The following is a 21093-nucleotide window of genomic DNA, read 5'->3' on the forward strand; positions in this document are numbered from 1 at the left end:
ATAGCAAATCAAAGATTTTGAAAATAATTCAAAAAAGGTCCCCACAATGTTAAAAAATCTTGTCTAGGTTCAGAAATTGAACAGCGAATCTTCTCTAAATTTAAGCAAGGCATAACATAATTTAACCAAGGAGTATGAGTAGGCGGAGTGCCATCCTTCCACTTAAGCAACAATGCCCCATCCTTCCACTTAAGCAACAATGCCCTCCTGGCTATAAGAGAAATAAAAGCCAAAATGTGTAAATCATGTGTCTCCAAAATAATATCATTTCCTCCAACAATACCGAATAAGGCAGCCAAAGGATTATGTTTAAAATTTACTTTAAAAAGCACCCAAAAACTTTTGAATACTTCCTTCCAGTATTTTTCAAGTGTTGGACAAGCCCAAAACATATGAATTAGTGAAGATTCTCCATTGTTACATCTATCACAATAGGGAGATATATCAGAATAAAAATGAGACAGCTTATCTTTAATGGGCCCTATGAACCACTTTAAATTGTAGAAGGGAATGACAGGCACATAATGATAAAGTATTAACCAATTTAAACATTTCATTCCAAGTATCCTCAGAAATTGGAATCTGTAAATCTTCCCAGAGATTTTAAATTTTGTCTAAAGGAATATTTCTCATTCCCAACAACATACCATAAATATTAGATATAGATCCATTATGGAAGGGTTTCAAATTAAAAATTGTATCAAGTAAATTCTTATCTGGACTTTTAGGAAATGTATGTACTTGAGAATGCAAAAAGTCTCTAATTTGTAAATATCAAAAAGAAGTGTGTTTCGGGTAGGCTATACTTAGCTGACAATTGTTCAAATGAAGAGAGACTATCTCCTACAAACAAATCCTGAAAATATTTAATTCCCAATCTATTCCATTCTTTAAAAACTACATCAGTCATAGAAGGTTTAAAAAATAGTTAGAAAAAAGGGACTTGAAAGTGAAAAACTCAATAAACCAAAATATTTTCTAAATTGTACTCAAATCCTCAAAGTGTGTTTCACTACAAAATGATCAGTTAAATTACTTAAAGGAATCGAGGATCCGAGAAGAGAAATGATGGAAAATTAATTAACAGAATTAGCTTCTAAAGGACTGGACAGTCCTCTCGATTAATGTAATACAACCGAAACGTAAGATTCTGTATATTGAATGTCCAGTAATAAAGCCTAAAATTGGGTATGGCTAAACCTCCATTCTTTTTAGCTTTTTGAAGATGAACCTTGTCTAATTGAGAAATTTTCTTTTTCCGTATATAAGAAGATATAATAGAATACAGAGAATTGAAAAGATTTAGGAATAAAAACAGGTATGGCCTGAAATAGATATAAAAATTTAAGCAAAATATTCATTTTAATAGAATTAATTCGGCCAATCAATGATAAAGGGAGGGGTGACCAATTTGATAGTGCCTTCTTAACATAATTCAGAAGTGTAAAAATTTTTTCTTTAAAAAGGAATTTATAATTCTTAGTAATTGTTACGCTCAAATAAGTAAATTGATTTCTTACAATTTTAAAAGGAAGGTTAGTATTAACTAATATCAAGTTATTCAAAGGAAAAAGTTCACTCTTATGAAAGTTAAGTTTATACCCTGAAAACTGACTAAAGCAGGAGGCTAAAGAAAGTACAGAAGGTAAAGAAGGCGTCACATTAGAAATGTAGAGCAATAGGTCATCAGCATAAAGCTAGACTTTGTGGGTAATACCCCTCCTTAAAATACCAGTGATATCATTAGATACCCGGAAAGCAATAGCTGAAGGTTCTAAGACCACATCAAAAAGCAAAGGACTCAAAGGACAATCTGTCTAGTTCCATGTTGAAATTTAAATGGTTTAGAATTCTGAGAGTTAGTAAGAACCTGAGTGGAGGGAGATAGATAAAGGAATTTAATCCATTGAATAAAATCAGGCCCAAAGTTAAATTTTTCTAAAGTTTTAAATAAATAATTCCATTCAACCCGATCAAAGGCTTTCTCAGCATCTAAGGATATCACACAATCCGATATCTCTTTAGTAGGAGAATAAGTAACATTCAATAAATGACAATATTAAAGTGGGAGTATCAATTTTTGATAAATCCAGTCTGATCATCAGAAATAATAGGTGGCAAAATATTTTCAATCCTACAAGCCAAAAGTTTAGATTAAATTTTAGTATGAACATTAAGTAAGAAAATTGGTCTAGAAGAAGAACATTCAGTTGGATTCTTATTCTTTTTAGAATAAGCAAAATAGAGGCTTCATAAAAAGATTGTGACAACCTACCTGATTTAAAAGAGTCCGAAAGGACTGAATATAAATGAGGTATAAGCAAAGAGGAAAAAGCCTTATAAAATTCTCCAGAAAATCCATCAGGACCCAGAGCCTTCCCCAAGTGAACAACCTCAGCAATTTCCTCATTAGAAATGGGTTGATCCAGCAATTTTCGATTATCATCAGGAAGTGTGGGAATGTTTAATCGATCTGAGAAATTATTCACTACAGTATTATCTTTAGGAGGATCAGAACTATAAAGTTTAGAATAGAATTCTCTAGAAGTATCCTTTATTTCTAAATGATCAGATGTTTTATCATCATTAGCTTTACAAATTTCTTTAATTTAGTGTTTAACTATAGAGCTCTTTAATTGGTTAAACATTTTATCTCCATGAACATAAAACAGACTTTTATCTTTTAAAAGTTGAGTTTCAATTGAATAACTTAAAAGTTCGTATTTAGTTTTAATTTCAACACATCTTTTATATAAAACAGGATCTGGAGCCAAAGCATATTTTTGGTCTAATCATTTCAACTGATTGGCTAATTCAATTCTCTCCATACTAGCTTTTTTCTTAACACGTGGTAAAAGAAATATTTTTTTTCTCTAATATAAGCCTTAAAAGCATCCCATAAATTAAGACTAGAAGTCTCTTCTGGCGTATTCTCTTCAAAAAAAAAAGAGCAATTTGTCTCTCCAAAAATTTTTAAAACTCCTTATCAGATAACATATTTGGATTAAAATGCCAGAATCTGTTTATTTGGGAGACACCTGGAAGATTTAAAGATAAAAACACAAATGCATGATCTGAAATAGCAATTTCTTTATATTCACTGGATTGAACCAATGGAATCAATTGACTATCAAGAAAAAAATAATCCTGGTATATGTATGATGAACATGAGAAAAAAATGAGTACTCTTTATCTGTTCAATGCAAAAAGAGCCAAACATCAACAATATCACATTTCATTAGAAAAGATTGGATAAAGGAGACAGATCTACTAAAAGTCAATCGTTTACAAGATGAGCAATCTAAAACAAGGTCTAAGCAACAGTTGAAGTCTCCTCCTAAAACCACAGAATACAGACTTAAATCTGGTAAAAGCAAAAAAAAAAGGCGTTCAGAAAAACCTGGATAATCTATATTTGGGGCATATAAATTAGCAAAGACCACTGATTTATTATCTAATTTCCCTGACACTATAACAAAACACCCATTGGTATCAGACACTACATTATGTTGAACGAAAGAAACTGAATTGTCTATGAGAATCAAAACTCCTCTGGCCTTAGCCTGAAAGGAGGAATGAAAAAATAAGCCCTTCAAATGGATGAAAAGATGTAAATTTTCACATTTACAAACAGGTTTTCTTGTAAAAAAAATAATTGAGACATTCAATTTCTAATATAATTAAATATCTTATTATATTTCATAGGATGGTTTAATCCTTTCACAGTAAAACTAAGTAAATTGATAGTATGGTCCATTTTAAACATTACTTAAAAGAGAGGTTAGAATAAAAACCGCTGGAATATATATTAAATCCAAACAATGAACTTTAAGATAAAGTAACCAAGCAACAATTGAAGCTAAGAGAACCAAACAGCTGATAGAAAAGAAGAAATCCACCCCCTAACCCCCCCACCCAAAGAGAGAAAGTCAACCAAAGGGCAGTCAAAAGCTAAACCTACCAACATTACCCTCCCAAAACAATCTACTGCCTGAGCTTAAAAAAATTTTCAAGGTTAATTGCATTCCACCAAGACTCAACAAAAAATAGAGCAAAATTAAACTTATTTAAAAAAACCTCATGAAAAAATACAGTATAAAATATTAAAAAGAACTAAGAAAATTCAGAAATTATTAACTTGGAAAGTATTAACTCAATGAACACTTCCTGATGTTAAATCCTTAATTTTCTAAGCAAAGAAATAAAAGTACAAAAAAATTAGATATGAAGGTATACCAAAAGTAAACAAAAACAATTGTTCATAAAAGAAAGTACTGAACAGTTAGACGGTTGATTCTAAAAAAAGGATCCATCAGGCAGATGCAACATAGATTTATGTAGGAAATTACTGAACAGTTAAACTTCTGATACAGATTCTGAAATTAAAAAATCCTGCACCTCTTGAGTTGAACGGAACCATTTTTCAAAATGATTCTAAGATGAGAAGGGTAACGAAGAGAGGGTTTAAAACCTTTATTATACAATTCTGACATAACCTTTTTAAACTTGAAGCATTCATTCAACATCTCGGGTGAAGAATCCTCCATAATTCTGATCTTCTGGCCTTCATAATCAATCATACCTTTCCAACAAGATTCACGAATTAAAAGTTCCTTTGTTTGAAAGTGGTGAAGACAAATTATCACTGAACGGAGTCGTTCTCCTGGAGGAGGTCTTGGTACTGGCGATCTATGAGCTCGGTCTATCTTAGGTGGAGATTTTAAAATATTCAGAAATAAGTTAGCCAAAAGGTTTGCAAAACATTTATGAAGGCTGATTGCCTTCCATTATCTCTTTAAAACCCAGAATTCGTAAATTATTTCTTCTGCTTCTATTTTCTAAGTCGATAATCTTCTATCTTAATTTTTCATTAACCTTTGACTGTTTATCACAGATCTTTTCCAGGACATCAATCTTCGTATCCAACATCATCAAAGTGTCTTCATTCTCTTTTATCCGTTTATCATGTTCCCTTAAAGTTTTTTGTATAGAATCCAATTTTACATCCATTCGTTTAAATTTAGCGCTGAGTTGCCGGAATTTCTGCTGGGACTCCTCTGAAAATTTATTTTTATGCTTCCAAATTGTCTCCATAATAGATACGAAAGATATAGGAGGGTCCTCTTCTTTTTTAGTAGCTTCGGTACCCCACATCATAAAACAATATTGCATTTAAAAGTAAGTTTTCAAAACAAGTTGGAAACAGTAAATTAAGTAGAGTAGGAGCAACTAAAAAAAATGCTGCTACTCCATCGACAGCCAGTAGGTTTCTCATGGTATTCTCAAGAGCAGTGATCCAGAACTATACAAGAAGTCCAGGTGTGACCTACAGAAGACTGTCTTAAGAGCAAGAGAACAATTCTGATTGAGGTTATAGATGGAATCGGATACACATCAACTCTGACAGGGTTTGCAGGCCGTTATGTCCTACAAAGCAAAATTTAACATCAACAATGACAGTGATGCTTCACTCCCATTTGAGCTCAATGCCTTTTATACACACTTTGAAAGTGAAAATAAAACTGCATCGATGCAGATCCCTGCAACATCCAGTGATCCTGTGATCTCTGTCTCAGAGGCTGACATCAGAACATCTTTCAAAAGGGTGAACCCTCACAAGGCATCAGGCACTGCTGGTATACCAGGTAGACCTCTGAAAACCTGTGCCAACCAATTGGTTGGAGTGGAATTGGAGTGTTCAAGGACATCTTCAATCTCTCACTGCTACATTTGGAATCTCCCACCTGCCTCAAAAGAGCAATAATCATACCAATGCCTAAGAAGAGCAGGGAGAATGACCAATTCTCTGTGGCACTCACATATACAGTGGTGAAATACTTTGAGAGGTTGGTCATGAATCAACTCCTGCCTAAGCAAGGACCAGGGCCTCTGCAATTTGACTATTTCCGTAACAAATCTACAGCAGATGCAATCTTACTGCTTCTCCACTTGACCTTGGATCACCTGGACAATAGTAATAGCTATATCAGCCTGCTGTTTATTTGACTACAGCTCAGTGTTCAACAAGATCATACCCTCAGTTCTAATCAAAAAGCCTCAAAACATACGCCTCTGTACCTCCCTCTGGAACAGGATCCTTGACTTCCTCATCAGGAGAACACAATATGTGCAGATTGGAAATAACATCTCCTCCTCACTGACACTCAACACTGCCACACCTCAAGGATGTGTGCTTAGCCCACTGCTCTACTCTCTCTACACCCACTACTATGTGGATAGGTACAGCTCAAATGCCATCTATAAATTTGCAGACTACAACTATTGTTGGCAGAATTTCAGAAGGGTAAGTCAAGAGAACACACATCAGCCCAGTTCTTGGGTGTCAATATTTCTGAAGATCTATCCTGGGCCCAATATGTTGATGCAGTTACAAAGAAGGTACGGCAGCAGCAATATTTCATCAGGAGTTTGAGGAGAGTTGGTATGTCACCAAAGACATACTGTGGAGAGCATTCTAACTGGTTGTATCACTGTCTGGTGTGGAGGGGACACTGCATAGGATCAGAAAAAGCTGCAGAAAGTTGTAAGCTCAGCCAGCTCCATCATGGGCACTAGCCTTTCCACCATCCAGGACACCTTCAAAAGGCAATGCACACAAAATACTGAATGGTCTCAGCAGGTAAGGCAACATCTGTGGAAATGAATAAACTGTTTAAGGGCAAGTCTCTTCCTCAGGACCTTCAAAAGGTGATGCCTCAAAAAGACAGCATCTATCAATAAGGACACCCATCACCCAGGCTATGCCTTCTTCTCATTGCTACCATTGAAGAGGTGCATGAGCCTAATGACACACACTCAAGGTTTTACAGCCAAATCCTTCCCCTCCACCTTCAGATTTCTTAAAGGATAATGAACCCATGAACACTTCCTCAGTATTTTTCCTTCTCTTTTTGCACTATTTACTTAATTTATTTTTTATATTGTTACGAATGAGGAGCAAATCTGATGGACAGAAGGGTCCAGAATCGCCAATCCCCCCCCCTTCTTTTTGAGAATCGCAAGATTATTATTATTTCGGGTCTGAGACCCAGGAAATGAGAGAGAGAGAGAGAGAGAGAGACGCAGGATCACAGCAAAGGCATTTGTTATAGACAACGCAGAATACACAACCAGGTGGAATGTCTCTTAACAAAAGCGGAACGGAACCATTGATAACTGCTATTGTCTCTTGGAGAAGGAATTGTGTATTGAGTACTGTACTGGTCATTGAAACCCCTCAGGGGACAACCAGAGTGGTCTGGTTGAGGGATTGCATCATCCCAACCTGATTGACATCTGAGACCCTGTGAGTGAGGATAAAAAAGGGGTTTGGGGAACAACCCTCAGACACACCAGGAGAAACACTAGAAATCCAGTGACAGTGTTTTATAGCGAAAGCCGGTGAGAGCTCGTGTGTATCCTCCCTTGCCTGGGTGGCGGGCTCATCACAGAAGAACGGTTTAGCTAAAGGAGAGGTTATACTTGAACGGCCACAACAACGAGACACCGACGGATTGAAATCATAAAGGAAGGTTGGCAAAAACAATAGCGGTAACTGTTCCCATTCTTCTATCTCTCTCTCTCTCCAACAATTGCAACACAGTGACAAACAAACGACGGCAGCCTGTGTGAACTGAAACGAACTTTATATTTCCATCGGACAATTCATTATCCCCTAGACAACGATAGAGCTTATTTCTTATTGGTTATTATTATACCCGCACTTTTAGGTTTAGTATTGACGACGTATATTATCTGTATATCTGCATTGATGTTATTTTTGTGTATTTTTACTAATAAATACTGTTAAAAATAGTATCACCAGACTCTAACGGACGCCTCTATCTTTGCTGGTAAGTAACCCAGTTACGGGGTTCGTAACAATATATACTTCTTATTGTAATTTATACTTCTCCGTGGATTGTCACCTTGTCATGGTGGAGAAGTTTGTGTGGTCCTGAGATCCCAAGAGCGATGCCAACAGGAGCTATGCTCCTGGTAGGGTCACCCATGGTGGTAAGGTCGAGGGTAAGGTCCCTGACCAAGAACAATCCAACCAAGACCTCAACGGTGGAACAGGCGGATTAAGTTACTTTGAACTCAGCAGCTGTGAATGCGAATGAAGGCTGCAACAAACCCATCAGCTCCAATCATTGTGGTGTCCATGCCATTGGGATCAGTTGGTTGATTTGTGAAGTATTGTGTGCTTCTTGATTGCAAAATCAAGTACACATTAAACAAATACATGCACGGGCGTCTTCACTCTGTGGGCCACTTCTTCATGTCTTTCAGTGATCAGGGGACAGCAACGGGAGCAGTCAAAGTGATGGCTGGAAGCTGCTAGTCAAGAACTGGCACAAAAGCGGTGAATACTTGATTCAGTCACTCAACTTTTGGACAGAAGCAGGAAAGTTCTTCAGTAGCAGTATTCACGTCTGAGCAACCCTATTTAGAATCCACTCTGCTCACCCCGAAATGGGAGGGGGCTAGAAAAGGTGCCTTTAAAATAGTCTGCTTCACCTCATCCTGTCTAGAAAACCACGTACAGAAGGATCATCATCATGCAGTCGAAAAACATCGAGAAGTGAAACTATGAAATTTGCAACTTGGAATATATGAACTCTGATGGATAACTCAAACTCAGACTGACCAGAGAGGAGAACTGCCTTTGTTGCCCGGGAACTCCAAAAATTCAACTTTGACATTGTTGCTCTGAGTGAGACCCACAGAGCTGGAGATGGGAACTAAAGGAAAAGCAAGGTCAATGCACCTTTTTCTGGAAAGGACTTGATCCTGAACAACCAAGGATCCATGGAGTAGGTTTTGCCATCCAAAACAGCCTACTTCAGAAGCTGACAGAAAAACCACTGGAAATCAATGGATGTCTCATGACTCTGCAAATCCAGCTCATCAAGAACCAACATGCTACCATCATCAGCGCCTATGCTCCAACTTTGGAATCTGAAGATGAAGTAAAGATGAACTTCTACGCCCAACTTGATGATGTCCTTTCCTCTGTTCCCAACAACCACAAGATCATTCTCTTGGGAGACATCAATGCCAGAGTCGGGAAAGGTCATGGGCTGTGGACTGGAATAATGAGAAAGGAAGGAGTTGGCAAGATCAACATCAATGAAACACTCCTCCTCACCAAATGTGCTGAACACAACCTGGTGATTACAAACACTGTATTTTGCCAGAAAAACAGGCACAAAGTCTCTTGGCAGCATCCACACTCCAAACACCGGCACCTCATCGAGTACATCCTTGTACAATCTCAGGATAAGCAAGCTGTACTGATAATAAGAGCTGTTACTAGTGCCAACAAGTGCTGAACAGACCATTGACTCATCTCGTCCACCATGAGAATGAAGATTCAACCCAAAAGGAAACACCAAAATCAGAACAATATTAAGAAATTCAATGTTGACATCCTTCAAGACATCAACCATTCATAGAAGTTCCATCAAAATCTTCAAGAACAACTGCCTCAACAAATCCCACCATCTGTAGAAGAACACTGGAGTCAATTGAAGAACGCTATCATCACCTCCTGCAAAAATACAATTGGGTTCAAGACAGAAAACATCAGGATTGGTTCAATGATAATGAAAAACTACTCCACTCGTCGGCGAAAAGAAAAAGCTTTCATCATCTTACAAAATGACCAACAATCGGCTGCCAAAAGGAAACGCTATCAGGAATGCAAGGCTGCAGTCCAGAAGAGCACCTGAAACCTGAAAAACCAATGGTGGAGGAAGAAAGCTCAGAAAATCCAACAACTAGCTCAATCCAACAGCGACACTCAAGACTTTTTTAATGCAACTAAAGCTATTTTTGGCTCATCCACTCACAGTCAAGCCCCTCTCAAAAGCAAAGATGGTTCAACCATCCTGAAGAGCACTGCTGACATCAATTCTAGATGAAGGGAGCACTTTGAAGATCTTCTAAATCAAACCATCTCATTTGACAGGAATGTGATTAACAACATTCCAAAACAGCCCATTGACGACTCCTTAAGCAAAATACCAACACTTGAAGAAGTCAAGGAAGCCATCAAAACCTTGAAAAACAACAAGGCCGCTGGACTCGATGGAATACCAGCCGAGGTCTACAAAATTGGAGGTAACCCACTTCATTACCAACTGCATCAATTTCTCATAAAGATCTGAATAAATGAAAACATACCAGCAGACTTTAGAGACTCAGCAATTGTTACCATCTAAAAAAGGAAAGGTGATTGATTCGAATGCAGAAACTATCGTGGAATTTCCCTGTTAGCAACAGCAGGAAAGATCCTCACCTGCATCATGAATAACCAGCACAAGCCTTTAGTGGAGAAGATCCTTCTGGAGACAAAAGCTGGCTTTAGACCATCACATGGAGCAATCGACGTGATCTTCACAATGCGACAACTACAAGAAAGATGTCGTGAACAACTTCAACCTTAGTACACGGCATTCATTGACCTCATCAAAGCCTTTGACTCGGTATCAAGGGAACTCCTATGGGATGTCCTAACCACCTATGGATGCCCTGAAAAGTACATTCGAATCCTGAGACTCTTCCACGATGGCATGCTTGTCACAGTCATGGTCAGCAACAATAACTGTGAGCCTTTTCAAGTCAAATCAGGAGTAAAACAGGGATGCGTGATTGCCCCAACTTTCTTCACCATCTTTATTGCGACAATCATCCACATCATCAAGGACAACCTACTCCCCAAGAATCGAACTTGCCTACAGAACTGATGGCGGACTTTTCAATCTTGCCCATCTCAAGTCCAAAAACAAGACATCCACAAATTCCCTCATTGAGTTCCAATACACAGATGACAACAGTGTTGCAGCTCTCTCACAAAACCACCTACAACAGATTCTGACTGCCTTCAACCGTGTATACATGAAACCTGGACTTACCATCAATTCCAAGAAGACTCAAATCATCTACCAACCATCACCAACTGAGACAAATTGGAACCATCAATTCAACTTTGTGAAACAACCCTGGAAAACGTGGACCACTTTCCGTATCTTGGCAGTCATCTCTCCTCCAATGTCGACCTTAATGACGAGATCCAACATCATCTTAAATGCGCTGGAACAGCTTTTGGATGTCTCCAAACAAGAGTCTTTAATTATCGTGACGTCAGAACAAGCACCAAAATGTTAGTGTACAAAGCAGTGATGATCCCAACACTCCTGTATGCATCAGAAACCTGGACAACACACCAACAACATCTGAAGGCACTTGAAAAGTTCCATAAACACTGTCTTTGAAACATCTTAACTATCAGCTGGGAAGATAGAAGAACCAATGTCAGCATGCTAAATGAAGCAAAAACAACAAGCATTGAAGCCTATGTCATCAATAACCAACTAAGATGGAGCGGTCATGTTGTTCGGATGAAAGACGAATGTCTGCTGAAACAAATCTTCTACTCCCAGCTTAAAAAAGGCAATGTAAAAGAGGCGGACAACAGAAGAGATTCAAGGACGTCTTAAAAGCCAACATGAAGAAATGTAACGTTGACATCAACATTTGGGAAACCAATGCCAAGGACAGGAAACTCTGGCAAACTATCATCTGAGAAGGTACAGCAACTTTCGAAGCCACCAGATGTGCAGCATTAGAAGAAAAGAGAAAAAAATGGAAAGAGAGGCAGCAACAACCAAAGCCCGATCTGCTGTCTGGAACTACCTGTCCTGAATGCGGAAGTATTCTCAAAGCCAAGATCGGACTCATATGGCACTTGAGAGCCCATAAATAGATCATCGGAACGAAGACCATCATCCTCAACCTCGAGGGATAGCCATGACGATGATTGTAATTTATAGTTTTAATACTATGTATTGTAATGTACTGCTGCAAAACAACAAATTTCATGACATATACCAGTGATATTAAACTTGATTCTGAATCATTTATCCTGTTCCTTCTGATGTGAGAAAATATTGATGTTCTTGATAAAGGGATCAACCATTATGGGAAGAAGGCTGAAGAATATAGATGAAAAAATATCAGCCAAATTTGAATGACAGAGCAGATTCAAAGGACCAAATAGTCTAATTCTGCTCCTCTATCTTAGGGTCTTATGGAATCATACAAGGTGTTATGCTTCCTCATTATTTATACAATTTGCAATTTGAAAACCAATTTTTGTTAAATTATTGTGTCATCAATTTCATGAATGGGTAACACCAGTTAATATTAGGTTGCACAATTTAAAATTAGTCTGCAATTCTTCAAGGGGCTTGCATCATAAAGATGGCACACTAGTGGCTATACTTCATGAGGAAGTTGGGTATGTCACCTAAGACTTCAAATTCCCTATCAATGTACACTGGAGAGCATTCTGACTAGATGCACCACAGTCTAGTATAGACCTCTCAGTACACAGAATGAAGGCAGTATCTATCATTAAAGACCCTCACCATCCAAATATGCCCTCTTTTCATTCCTACCATCAGGGAGGAGGTACAGGAGTCTGAAGGCCCACACTCAACATTTTAAAAACAGCTTCTTTCCCTCCATTATTGGATTTCTGAATGATGAATGAATCCATGAATAATAACTCGTTATACATCATTTGCACTATTTTTTTACTTTTGTAATTTTGTCTTTTGCTGTACAGCTGTCGCAAAAGAGCAAATTTCATGATGACATTGATAATAAATATGATTCTAATTCTGATTTAGTAGGTGCTAGTAAACATTCTGCAAGAAGTAATATTTCTAGATGGAAGAATTTAGTTCCCACAACTGCAATTTATTTCAGTCATAGAACCACTGTTTAATTTTATCTGCAAAATGATATTGCAGATAAAATTAAAGGAAACCTTTTGTTAGAAATATAATGGAAAACAAAATGTTTAGAAACTTCTGTTCTCTCCTAGAACTTAAATATTGCTACTGTCCTTCCAAAGTCGCATTTCCAAACTCTGAAAACACTGAGGAATGGAACTTTTCATTATGTTAATGTTTTGTCGAATGGCCGAGCAGTAATTAATGCAACATTGTTTGGGGTATTTGGGCAGGTAAGGATAAAATACTTGAACAAAATACTACAAAACACTACGTGAAATGACTTATCAATGTCATTAAAACAACGCAGTTATTCTAATATGATCTTTCTGGCTTGTTTTATCTCATGTTATAGCTAAGAGAAGATGTTTTATGGTATTTTGCTTACATATTTTTACTAATGGCATAGCAATCCACATTAAAGATGATAGACTTTGCATGACAACACCGTAGTCAATGTAGTAGATTTTTATCTAAACTGTTTTTATGCTTCTCTTCACAGTTCCACTGTAAATTTTGCTTTAATCTAATGCTGATTTTTTTCTCTTACTTGCTCATTTTATATACCTACCATTCATATAATTATTACTTTGCATATTGAAATAACCAAAATAGTTCAGAGTTTTAGGAATCAAAGTAGTGAAAGCTTAGAAGGGGGATACTTAATTTTTGTTTTTTAGAGCAAGATTTTTAGACTTCAGGGAATTGTAGGTCATAGGACCTAGAGAAGGGAAGTGAAGTTGGGTCATAGATTAGTTCACCATGGTCTATGGAATGGGTGCTGCATGACGTTGTTCTGCTCATGTTTCTTATGTTTACTATGTTTGCTGGAAAGCATTAATATATTAAGATAGGTATTGATGTTAACTCACTACACCAAGATTTGATTTAACAGACAAAAAAAATCGAAGCAGCTATTTATTACACATTTATTTAATTTCTTATAAATGGGTAATATCTATTTCATGTGTTATTTTTTCCACAAATAAATCTATTTAAAAGCAATTTGTCAAATCTGCTTGTAATATCTCTGATTACTTAAAGCAGCAGTAAACAATGAAGTTTCATATGTGACATTTATCAGCACTGGCAGCAAGGATCCTAAAGCAATTCTTTATGAGATTGATGGTGACCCTGACTCAACTCTGAGAGCAGATCAGTCATTTATGTGAACTTATGCAGGTTCTCAGAGGTCACGAATGTGAGATGTGACTACATTATGCATAGATATCCTTCCTGTCAGAAGTGTTCATTAGAGGGTACTCCCCTCAAAGCCTGAATGGAAAACATTTTTAGTGCCAACTCTTTTGATTGACATTTTTCTCCCATCTAGTTTCGTTTTTAAAGTAATTTCTCATTGATTGAGTAACGAATCAATTCAATATTCTCATGGCACCTTCTTGCATTTGTGGCTACCACATTCTGAGGGGGCAACCTGCTAAAACCACCTGCAGATATGGTGACTCAGATCCCAGTTCAGCTGGTTCTCTTCAGGTTCATTTTGCAGTGAATTGTGAAGCATTCTGTTTACGACAATAACAAATGTCTAACCCTGTAAATACAGTTGGAACTTAAGTCTTCAGCATTAGCAAAATCTAGATCTCACAACTTAAAAATCTGGGCAGAAACTAATTTTGGATATTATATTTTTGTTGTTCTAATTTTGGTGAGTTGGACTGCAGAAGAAGATGTCCGTTTGTTATTAATCACATACTTTTAATTACCCCAGGTTCAAGAAGTGCAAAATCAGTTAACACAATTTAACGTGAACAATTTTTGTCCCTCAGGCATTGCACAGTTGAGCTTCTAATGAAAAATTGATTTAAAAAACAAATGATGGCAATTTGTGGTGTTGAATCAAATTAGACTGGAGCAGTAGCAATCAATGCCTTTGATTAGAGTTTCTGGCCTTGATTTAAAAAGTGCTAGTAAGAAGTTTGATTCTTTTTCTTTATTTGACTTTATTATAAAGTTCTTAATTACTTTCTTGTACTTTCATATCTTTAATTAAACCAATTTGTATTTTATTTAAGAGCATTTAGAATTGTATATGTCTCTGGTTATCAGAGATGCTTAAGAATAGTTGAAAGGACTTAGACAGTAGCAAGTTGTCAAAAGATCTTCAGAAGATTCCAGATACAGAGCCTCAGGATATACCAAATGAAACCTAGTTGCTGCTTGACTTCTGCTCTGCTTCACAGAAGTACATCCAACTACAGAGGATTCTGCCAAATCCTTAAAAATTTAATAGGGTTGGAGTTCCAGGATAAAATTTTTATTTATTTTGCTTTTATAAGTCTGTTCTATATAATTACAGAAAGCGGCTACACCCATTACCAACCAACAAGAAGTAATTATTTATAAACCAATTTTCCTGGAGCCAGGTGTTCTTGTCTTCCCATGGCACCCCAAGCCTCAAAGTTATCGGCACATAATTAAGGTAGTATGAAACTCAGTTATCTGAATAACTCCCTAATTTACAAAAGCATGTATAATCTGTATATATTCTGTCAGAATGGGTTGAGTAGACGGGTAATTTTTCAAATAATTCAAATTTGGGTGGGTGAGGTGAGTAATATAAAGCCAGTGAATCAAACCTGATCTTTTTATACACTACCCTATCCTAAAGAAAAGGACCTGAACCCCAAGTACTTTGAAAATTGGTTATTGGGTTTTTATTGTCACGTGTACCAAGATACAGTGAGAAGTTTGTCTTCATTTCTGTTCATAGAAATCAAATCCTTACACAGGGTATTGAGGTAGAACAAGGTAAAACAGTAACAATGCAGAATAAATTCTAAAAGCTATTGAGAAAGTGCTGGACAGATAAACAATAAAATGCAAGGTCTTAACGGTAGATTCTGAGGTCAAGTGCCCATCTTATGGACAAGGGCAACATTTAACAATCTTACTACACCATGGCAGAAGATGTACTTGAGCTTGGTGATACATCCTTTCAGGCTTTTGTATCTTCTGCCCAATGGGAAAGAGGAGAAGAAAGAATATCCAGGGTGGGTAGGGTCTTTGATTATGCTGGGTGCTTTACTGAGGCAGCAAGAAGTGTAGACAGAGTCCGTAGAAGGGAAGCTGGCTGCTATGATGTTTTGAGCAGTTCCCACAACTCCGTAGTTTCTTGCAGTCATCTGCAGACAGTTATCGTACCAAGCCATTATGCATCCAGGTCAACTGTTTTCTGTGGTGCGCCATAAAAATTGGTAAAGGTTGACGAGGACATGCCAAGTTTCTTTAGCCTCTTAAGGAAAACAAGGCGTAGTTGAGCTTTCTTCCTTGTGACATCAATGTTGTTGGATTAGGGTTGGAACTTGGAACTTGAAGCTGTCAACCCTTCCAACCTCAACACCGTTGATGTAGATAGGAGCATGTGTACCACCCCCTTTCTGAAGTCAATGACCAGCTCTTTTGCTTTGTTGACATTGAGCGAAAAGTTGTTGTCAGGACACCATGTCATTAAGTACTCTTATCTCCTCCTGTATGCTGACTCAATGTTACTGTTCGTTATGTGTGCATAGTGGCTTATAATATTGTTTTTATTAAATATATTATCAGTAAATATGAAAGACATGCATATTTTGTCTTTGGCATCTTATATTTAAAGCTTTTAAATGTACTTCTTTGGGAGCTTTTGTTACAAATGTTCAAAAACAGAAGCATTTCGATAGACTTGAGAAGGAGAAACTGCTTTTGGCAATGGGGTCTGAAACCAGTGAAAGCAAATTTAGTAAAATTGTCAAAAGAACCAGATGAGATACTAGAATCCTTTAAGCAATGGATTGTTTAGATCTAAAATTTAGTATGTAAAAGGTGGTAAAATAAATCAATATTAACAAGTGAAAGATCATTGGAAGAATATTTGAATTTGCAGAGATGCAGAAAGCAGAGAGCAGAAAAGAGGGACAAATTAGAAAGCTGTCTCAAAAAACCACACAGATGTATTAAGTTAAATGTCCTTTGCTATATCATTCTATGCAGTATTTCTCTCAAACCGTTTGTCATTTAGCAACAAGCAGAAAATGGTATTTACATCTGATAATTCCCTTGTCCACCCAGATATAAATGCTGCCCTATAAATGCTTGCATTCTTCCCAGTCTAGTGCTCTTAAATCCTCACTTGCTACAAATGGTTGTTGAATAATTCAAGCAAACAAGCATGATTTAATGCACATTCAGAAAAAAAGTGCAATTTGTATTCTAAAGTATTTTAAACTTGCATTTGTATTCACCAGGTTAATGGAGGAAGTGGGAACTTCACATGGTCATCAAGTAATGAAAGTGTTGCTCTAGTGACTGTAAGAGGTTTGATAGCAACTGGTGATAACCTAGGTTTTAGCATTATACAGGCGAGGGATGTGGAAAATCCAATTCACTTTGGCAAAATGCAAGTAAGTCAGAAATAATTATTTCCTTAACTATTTAATACTGATGATCCTGTTTTCCAAGTTCATTTATTTGTGGATTGATGTGAAACCAATTTAGAAGATATTTGTTGATGTTAAGTAATGTCATGAGTGGTAGGGTGGGGATATATCTCTCCCAATGGAGGTGTAAAGAACTCTTTTCCTCCCCTATCCTGCAGGTCACCTTGGGCAATGTCTAGTACCTGCTTAGACCACCCCCCTCCAGTCCGAATCAGGGTCACATGATGCCATGGGAGCAATTGGTGGTTGATTGTATGAGCAGCTGATGCATATTTCAAGTCCTAGTTATATGTCCACTGATGACAGGCCCATAATCTCAGAAGAGTATTGATAATGGCTGGGATCACCTGTCTTGTAAAGACACTCCCCTGAAGAAAACAATGGCAAACCACTTCTGTAGAAAAATTTGGCAAGAACAATCATGACCACGGATAGAGAAAAGAATAAGAACAACAGTTCTTCCCCACAGGCAGATTGAAAACAGATGGAAGATCATGATCACCCATGTCATATGACACAGCACACAATGATGATGATGATAACTAATGTTCATTGAAAATTCTGAACACTTGCTCATATTAGTTTTTATTTAGATTTTGTTTTTTTTTAACTCTATCTTTATAAATAGCTTTGAAGTTGGGTCTAACATGGGCACAACAATAAGTCCAATCTGTAGCATAATGCAGAAACTCTTTTCAGATAGGTGCTTCATTAAAATTTAAAGCAGCCGCTTTCTGCATGAATCATGTTGGTAATTGGGTATTTCTCCAAAGAATGTTAGATTCTTTTGATAGTCTGCTGTCTGTGTTCAGAAGTATACATATAGTATCTCAGATACAAAGTCTGGTGTTTATGGTGGAGATTAACTTTCTTTTACTCTTTCTTTATGGGCCATATGAATGAATTATCTTGGATGAATAATGTAGATTTAAAAATTAATTTGGTATTTTGCATGATTGTAGATAAATGTGCTGAGACCAGTCAGTATAGATTTTGTCCAATCCCGAATAGAGATTGAGGTTGCTCAATCTCTTTACCTACCTGTTATGGTTTATGGACTCATGGAGATGGATGCCATGGAAACAGTTCCAGTGAATGACTGCACACTAATGAACTTGGCAGTAGAAATGGACAAGCAAGGGGTATTCAGAGTCATTCAAGGTACATCTGAAAGCATGATTCAGTTTTGTGGTTTGCAACTGGTTTTTTGTTTTTATTAAACATTTCTTTGAAGATCTGCAAGTTTTGCCAGCAGCACTTATTTTCTTTACATTTAGTGAAGAATTCAATACTTCTGGATTAAATGAGTTTATATGTTCCAAAATACTATTTACTCAGTTGGAAAGGGTCAGGAATCGTGTTTGGGAAGCCTTGGATATGCACGTAATGACGTCATGCTTCTGTAGTGCTCGTTTAGAACAATGCAGGAACGCATTAGGATATGTTCATCCTGCTTCTATCCTGTACAGTTCTGTAACTCTCTACTGAGGTTTCACTTTGATTCTCTTTTTAGATCTGTTTTGCACAATTAAGTATGCAAAATAAAAATTTTCTTCAACTGTATCTCCTCAGCTTCGTAGTTCCTAGTGTTGCATCATTAATAGTCTGATTGATTATTTTTAGGTTTGTATTCATTGTGAGTCCCCACATGGATCTCTGTCTGCCACACTGTTAATCACACATTTAGACTATGGCTGTGCCCTGGTTCAGCTTTCTAAGTTACGTATCATTTAACTTAGTGTCATCATCAACTTTGTGACTCGTTTTCTTCAGTTAATAGATATTTAAAATAGTGATTAGCTGACCTTTAGTCAAGAAATTTGGGGGATACTCCTAGCTATATGTCGTCAAACAGAATGCGTAATGTATTACCCTACTACCCTCCTAACATTATCTCAATTAATTTCATGAGCTTCCTTATGCTTTTCTCCACACCTCCAGTATAGTACTTAAACACGTGTCTGAAGCCTATTTAAATAACATTTCTTGTTTCAACTTTTATCTTTTTTTCTCATAAATTATCCATTACAAATTAATTTTCTTAAAAAAAGGTTGCAGCTTTTACTAAGGTAATGCCTATTGTGAAGAACTTATATAAGATAATTAATAAATATTTGCACTTTTAAACAAAGTTTGTGCCAAAAATTAAGGATTTGAAACAAAAAAAAGGCATTTTTATACTTGACTAACCATACATTGATACTAGAACAGTTAGATACTATGATGTTCGATGCAACATTTTCACTGTCTTATATAATAACAAATCATTTCAAGTTAATTATATATAGTTTTATTAGAATTAGATTCTTCTAGTAAATCAGTTTTATGACCAGCTAAAACTTTGTCACTTTTTTCCCTCCAGGGAATTTAGAGCCAGATGTGGATCACTGTACTGGGATAATTGTACAAGCAGAGACACCAGGTTATACATTACTAACAGCAAGTGCTGGATTTCTGGGGGTCCATTTCAGCAGCAGCATAACCATTGCTTCTTACAATCGACTTAGAGTAAGCACTTATGATACGTTATTCTACCTATGATGACATTGATGTTCAGCACAATTTCAGAAATACAGGCTTCTTGATCATGCTCAGAATCATGTATGCAAGTGGTTCCCAATCTTTTAAAGTGAAATGGAGACAAGAGACTGCAGATGCTCGTACCATTTATCATATTTCAGCCTCTGTCTTCCACCTGGCTCCACTTGTCCTACAATTTTTCTTATTTTTCTCTTATCTGTTTCCACTTATCAACCACCTTATCTGTCTCAGTACACCCACACCCACTGCCTCCATCTAATCATCATTCCCTACCTCACATTTCTTCTAAACTCTAGCAGATGTAAGCCCAGTTCATGCAAGTAATGTTTCCTGTTAAGGGAATCTGCCCATTCCAATTGTTATTCTAATGACTCTTCTCTGAACTGCTTCCAATACATTAAAACCCTTACCTTGTTTTTGTTAAAAATTAGAATTTCATTTCAAGAGAATGATTCCCAGGCATTTACTATTCTGCTCCTCTAAACTTCAGGCTATTGACCCAGTTGCTGTTGCTATGGTCACTCTAACCTCTTCAAAAGAAATGCTATTTGAAGGAGGTCCCAGACCTTGGGTACTGGAGCCATCAGGATTCTTCACAGAACTGAGTGGTGAAAAGAAGGATACAATAATTATCAAACATCAAGCTCCTTTGGTGAAAATGAAAAATCATCATGGGTTCAGAGTCATATGTGTATCCTTGGGAGAACAGGTAAGAAAGAGAAAAGGGTGAAACATAGAAACATAGAAAATAGGTGCAGGAGTAGGCCATTCAGCCCTTCGAGCCTGCACCCCCATTCAGTATGATCATGGCTGATCATCCAACTCAGAATCCTGTACCTGCTTTCTCTCCATACCCCCTGATCCCTTTAGCCACTAGGGCCATGTCTAACTTCCTCTTAAATATAACCAATGAACCAGCCTCAACTGTTTCCTGCGGCAGAGAATTCCACAGATTTACCACTCTCTGTGTGAAGAAGTTTTTCCTCATCTCGGTCCTAAAAGGCTTCCCCTTTATCCTTAACCTGTGACCCCTCGTTCTGGACTTCCCCAACATCGGAAACAATCTTCCTGCATCTAGCCTGTCCAATCCCTTTAGAATTTTATACGTTTTAATAAGATCCCCCCTCAATCTTCTAAATTCCAGTGAGTATAAGCCTAGTCGATCCAGTCTTTCTTCATATGACAGTCCTGCCATCCCAGGAATCAATCTGCAGAACCTTCTCTGTATTCCCTCTGTGGCAAGAATGTCTTTCCTCAGATTAGGGGACCAAAACTGCACACAATACTCTAGGTGCGGTCTCACCAAGGCCTTG

General features: G+C 37.1%; 1 protein-coding gene across 1 annotated transcript in view; it reads left to right on the plus strand.

The window, feature by feature from the left end:
• Positions 1-21093, plus strand: part of LOC132395212 (nuclear pore membrane glycoprotein 210-like) — a 128456-nt gene that overhangs the window by 41828 nt on the left and 65535 nt on the right. Inside the window, exons 10-15 of the mRNA XM_059971500.1 lie at positions 12896-13036; positions 15121-15243; positions 17048-17203; positions 18202-18400; positions 19602-19747; positions 20271-20489. Of these exons, the coding sequence (XP_059827483.1) occupies positions 12896-13036; positions 15121-15243; positions 17048-17203; positions 18202-18400; positions 19602-19747; positions 20271-20489 (984 nt within the window). The remainder of the gene's footprint in view (positions 1-12895; positions 13037-15120; positions 15244-17047; positions 17204-18201; positions 18401-19601; positions 19748-20270; positions 20490-21093) is intronic.

The sequence above is a fragment of the Hypanus sabinus genome, chromosome 6 (assembly GCF_030144855.1).
Source record: "Hypanus sabinus isolate sHypSab1 chromosome 6, sHypSab1.hap1, whole genome shotgun sequence".
NCBI classification, from domain to species: Eukaryota; Metazoa; Chordata; class Chondrichthyes; order Myliobatiformes; family Dasyatidae; genus Hypanus; species Hypanus sabinus.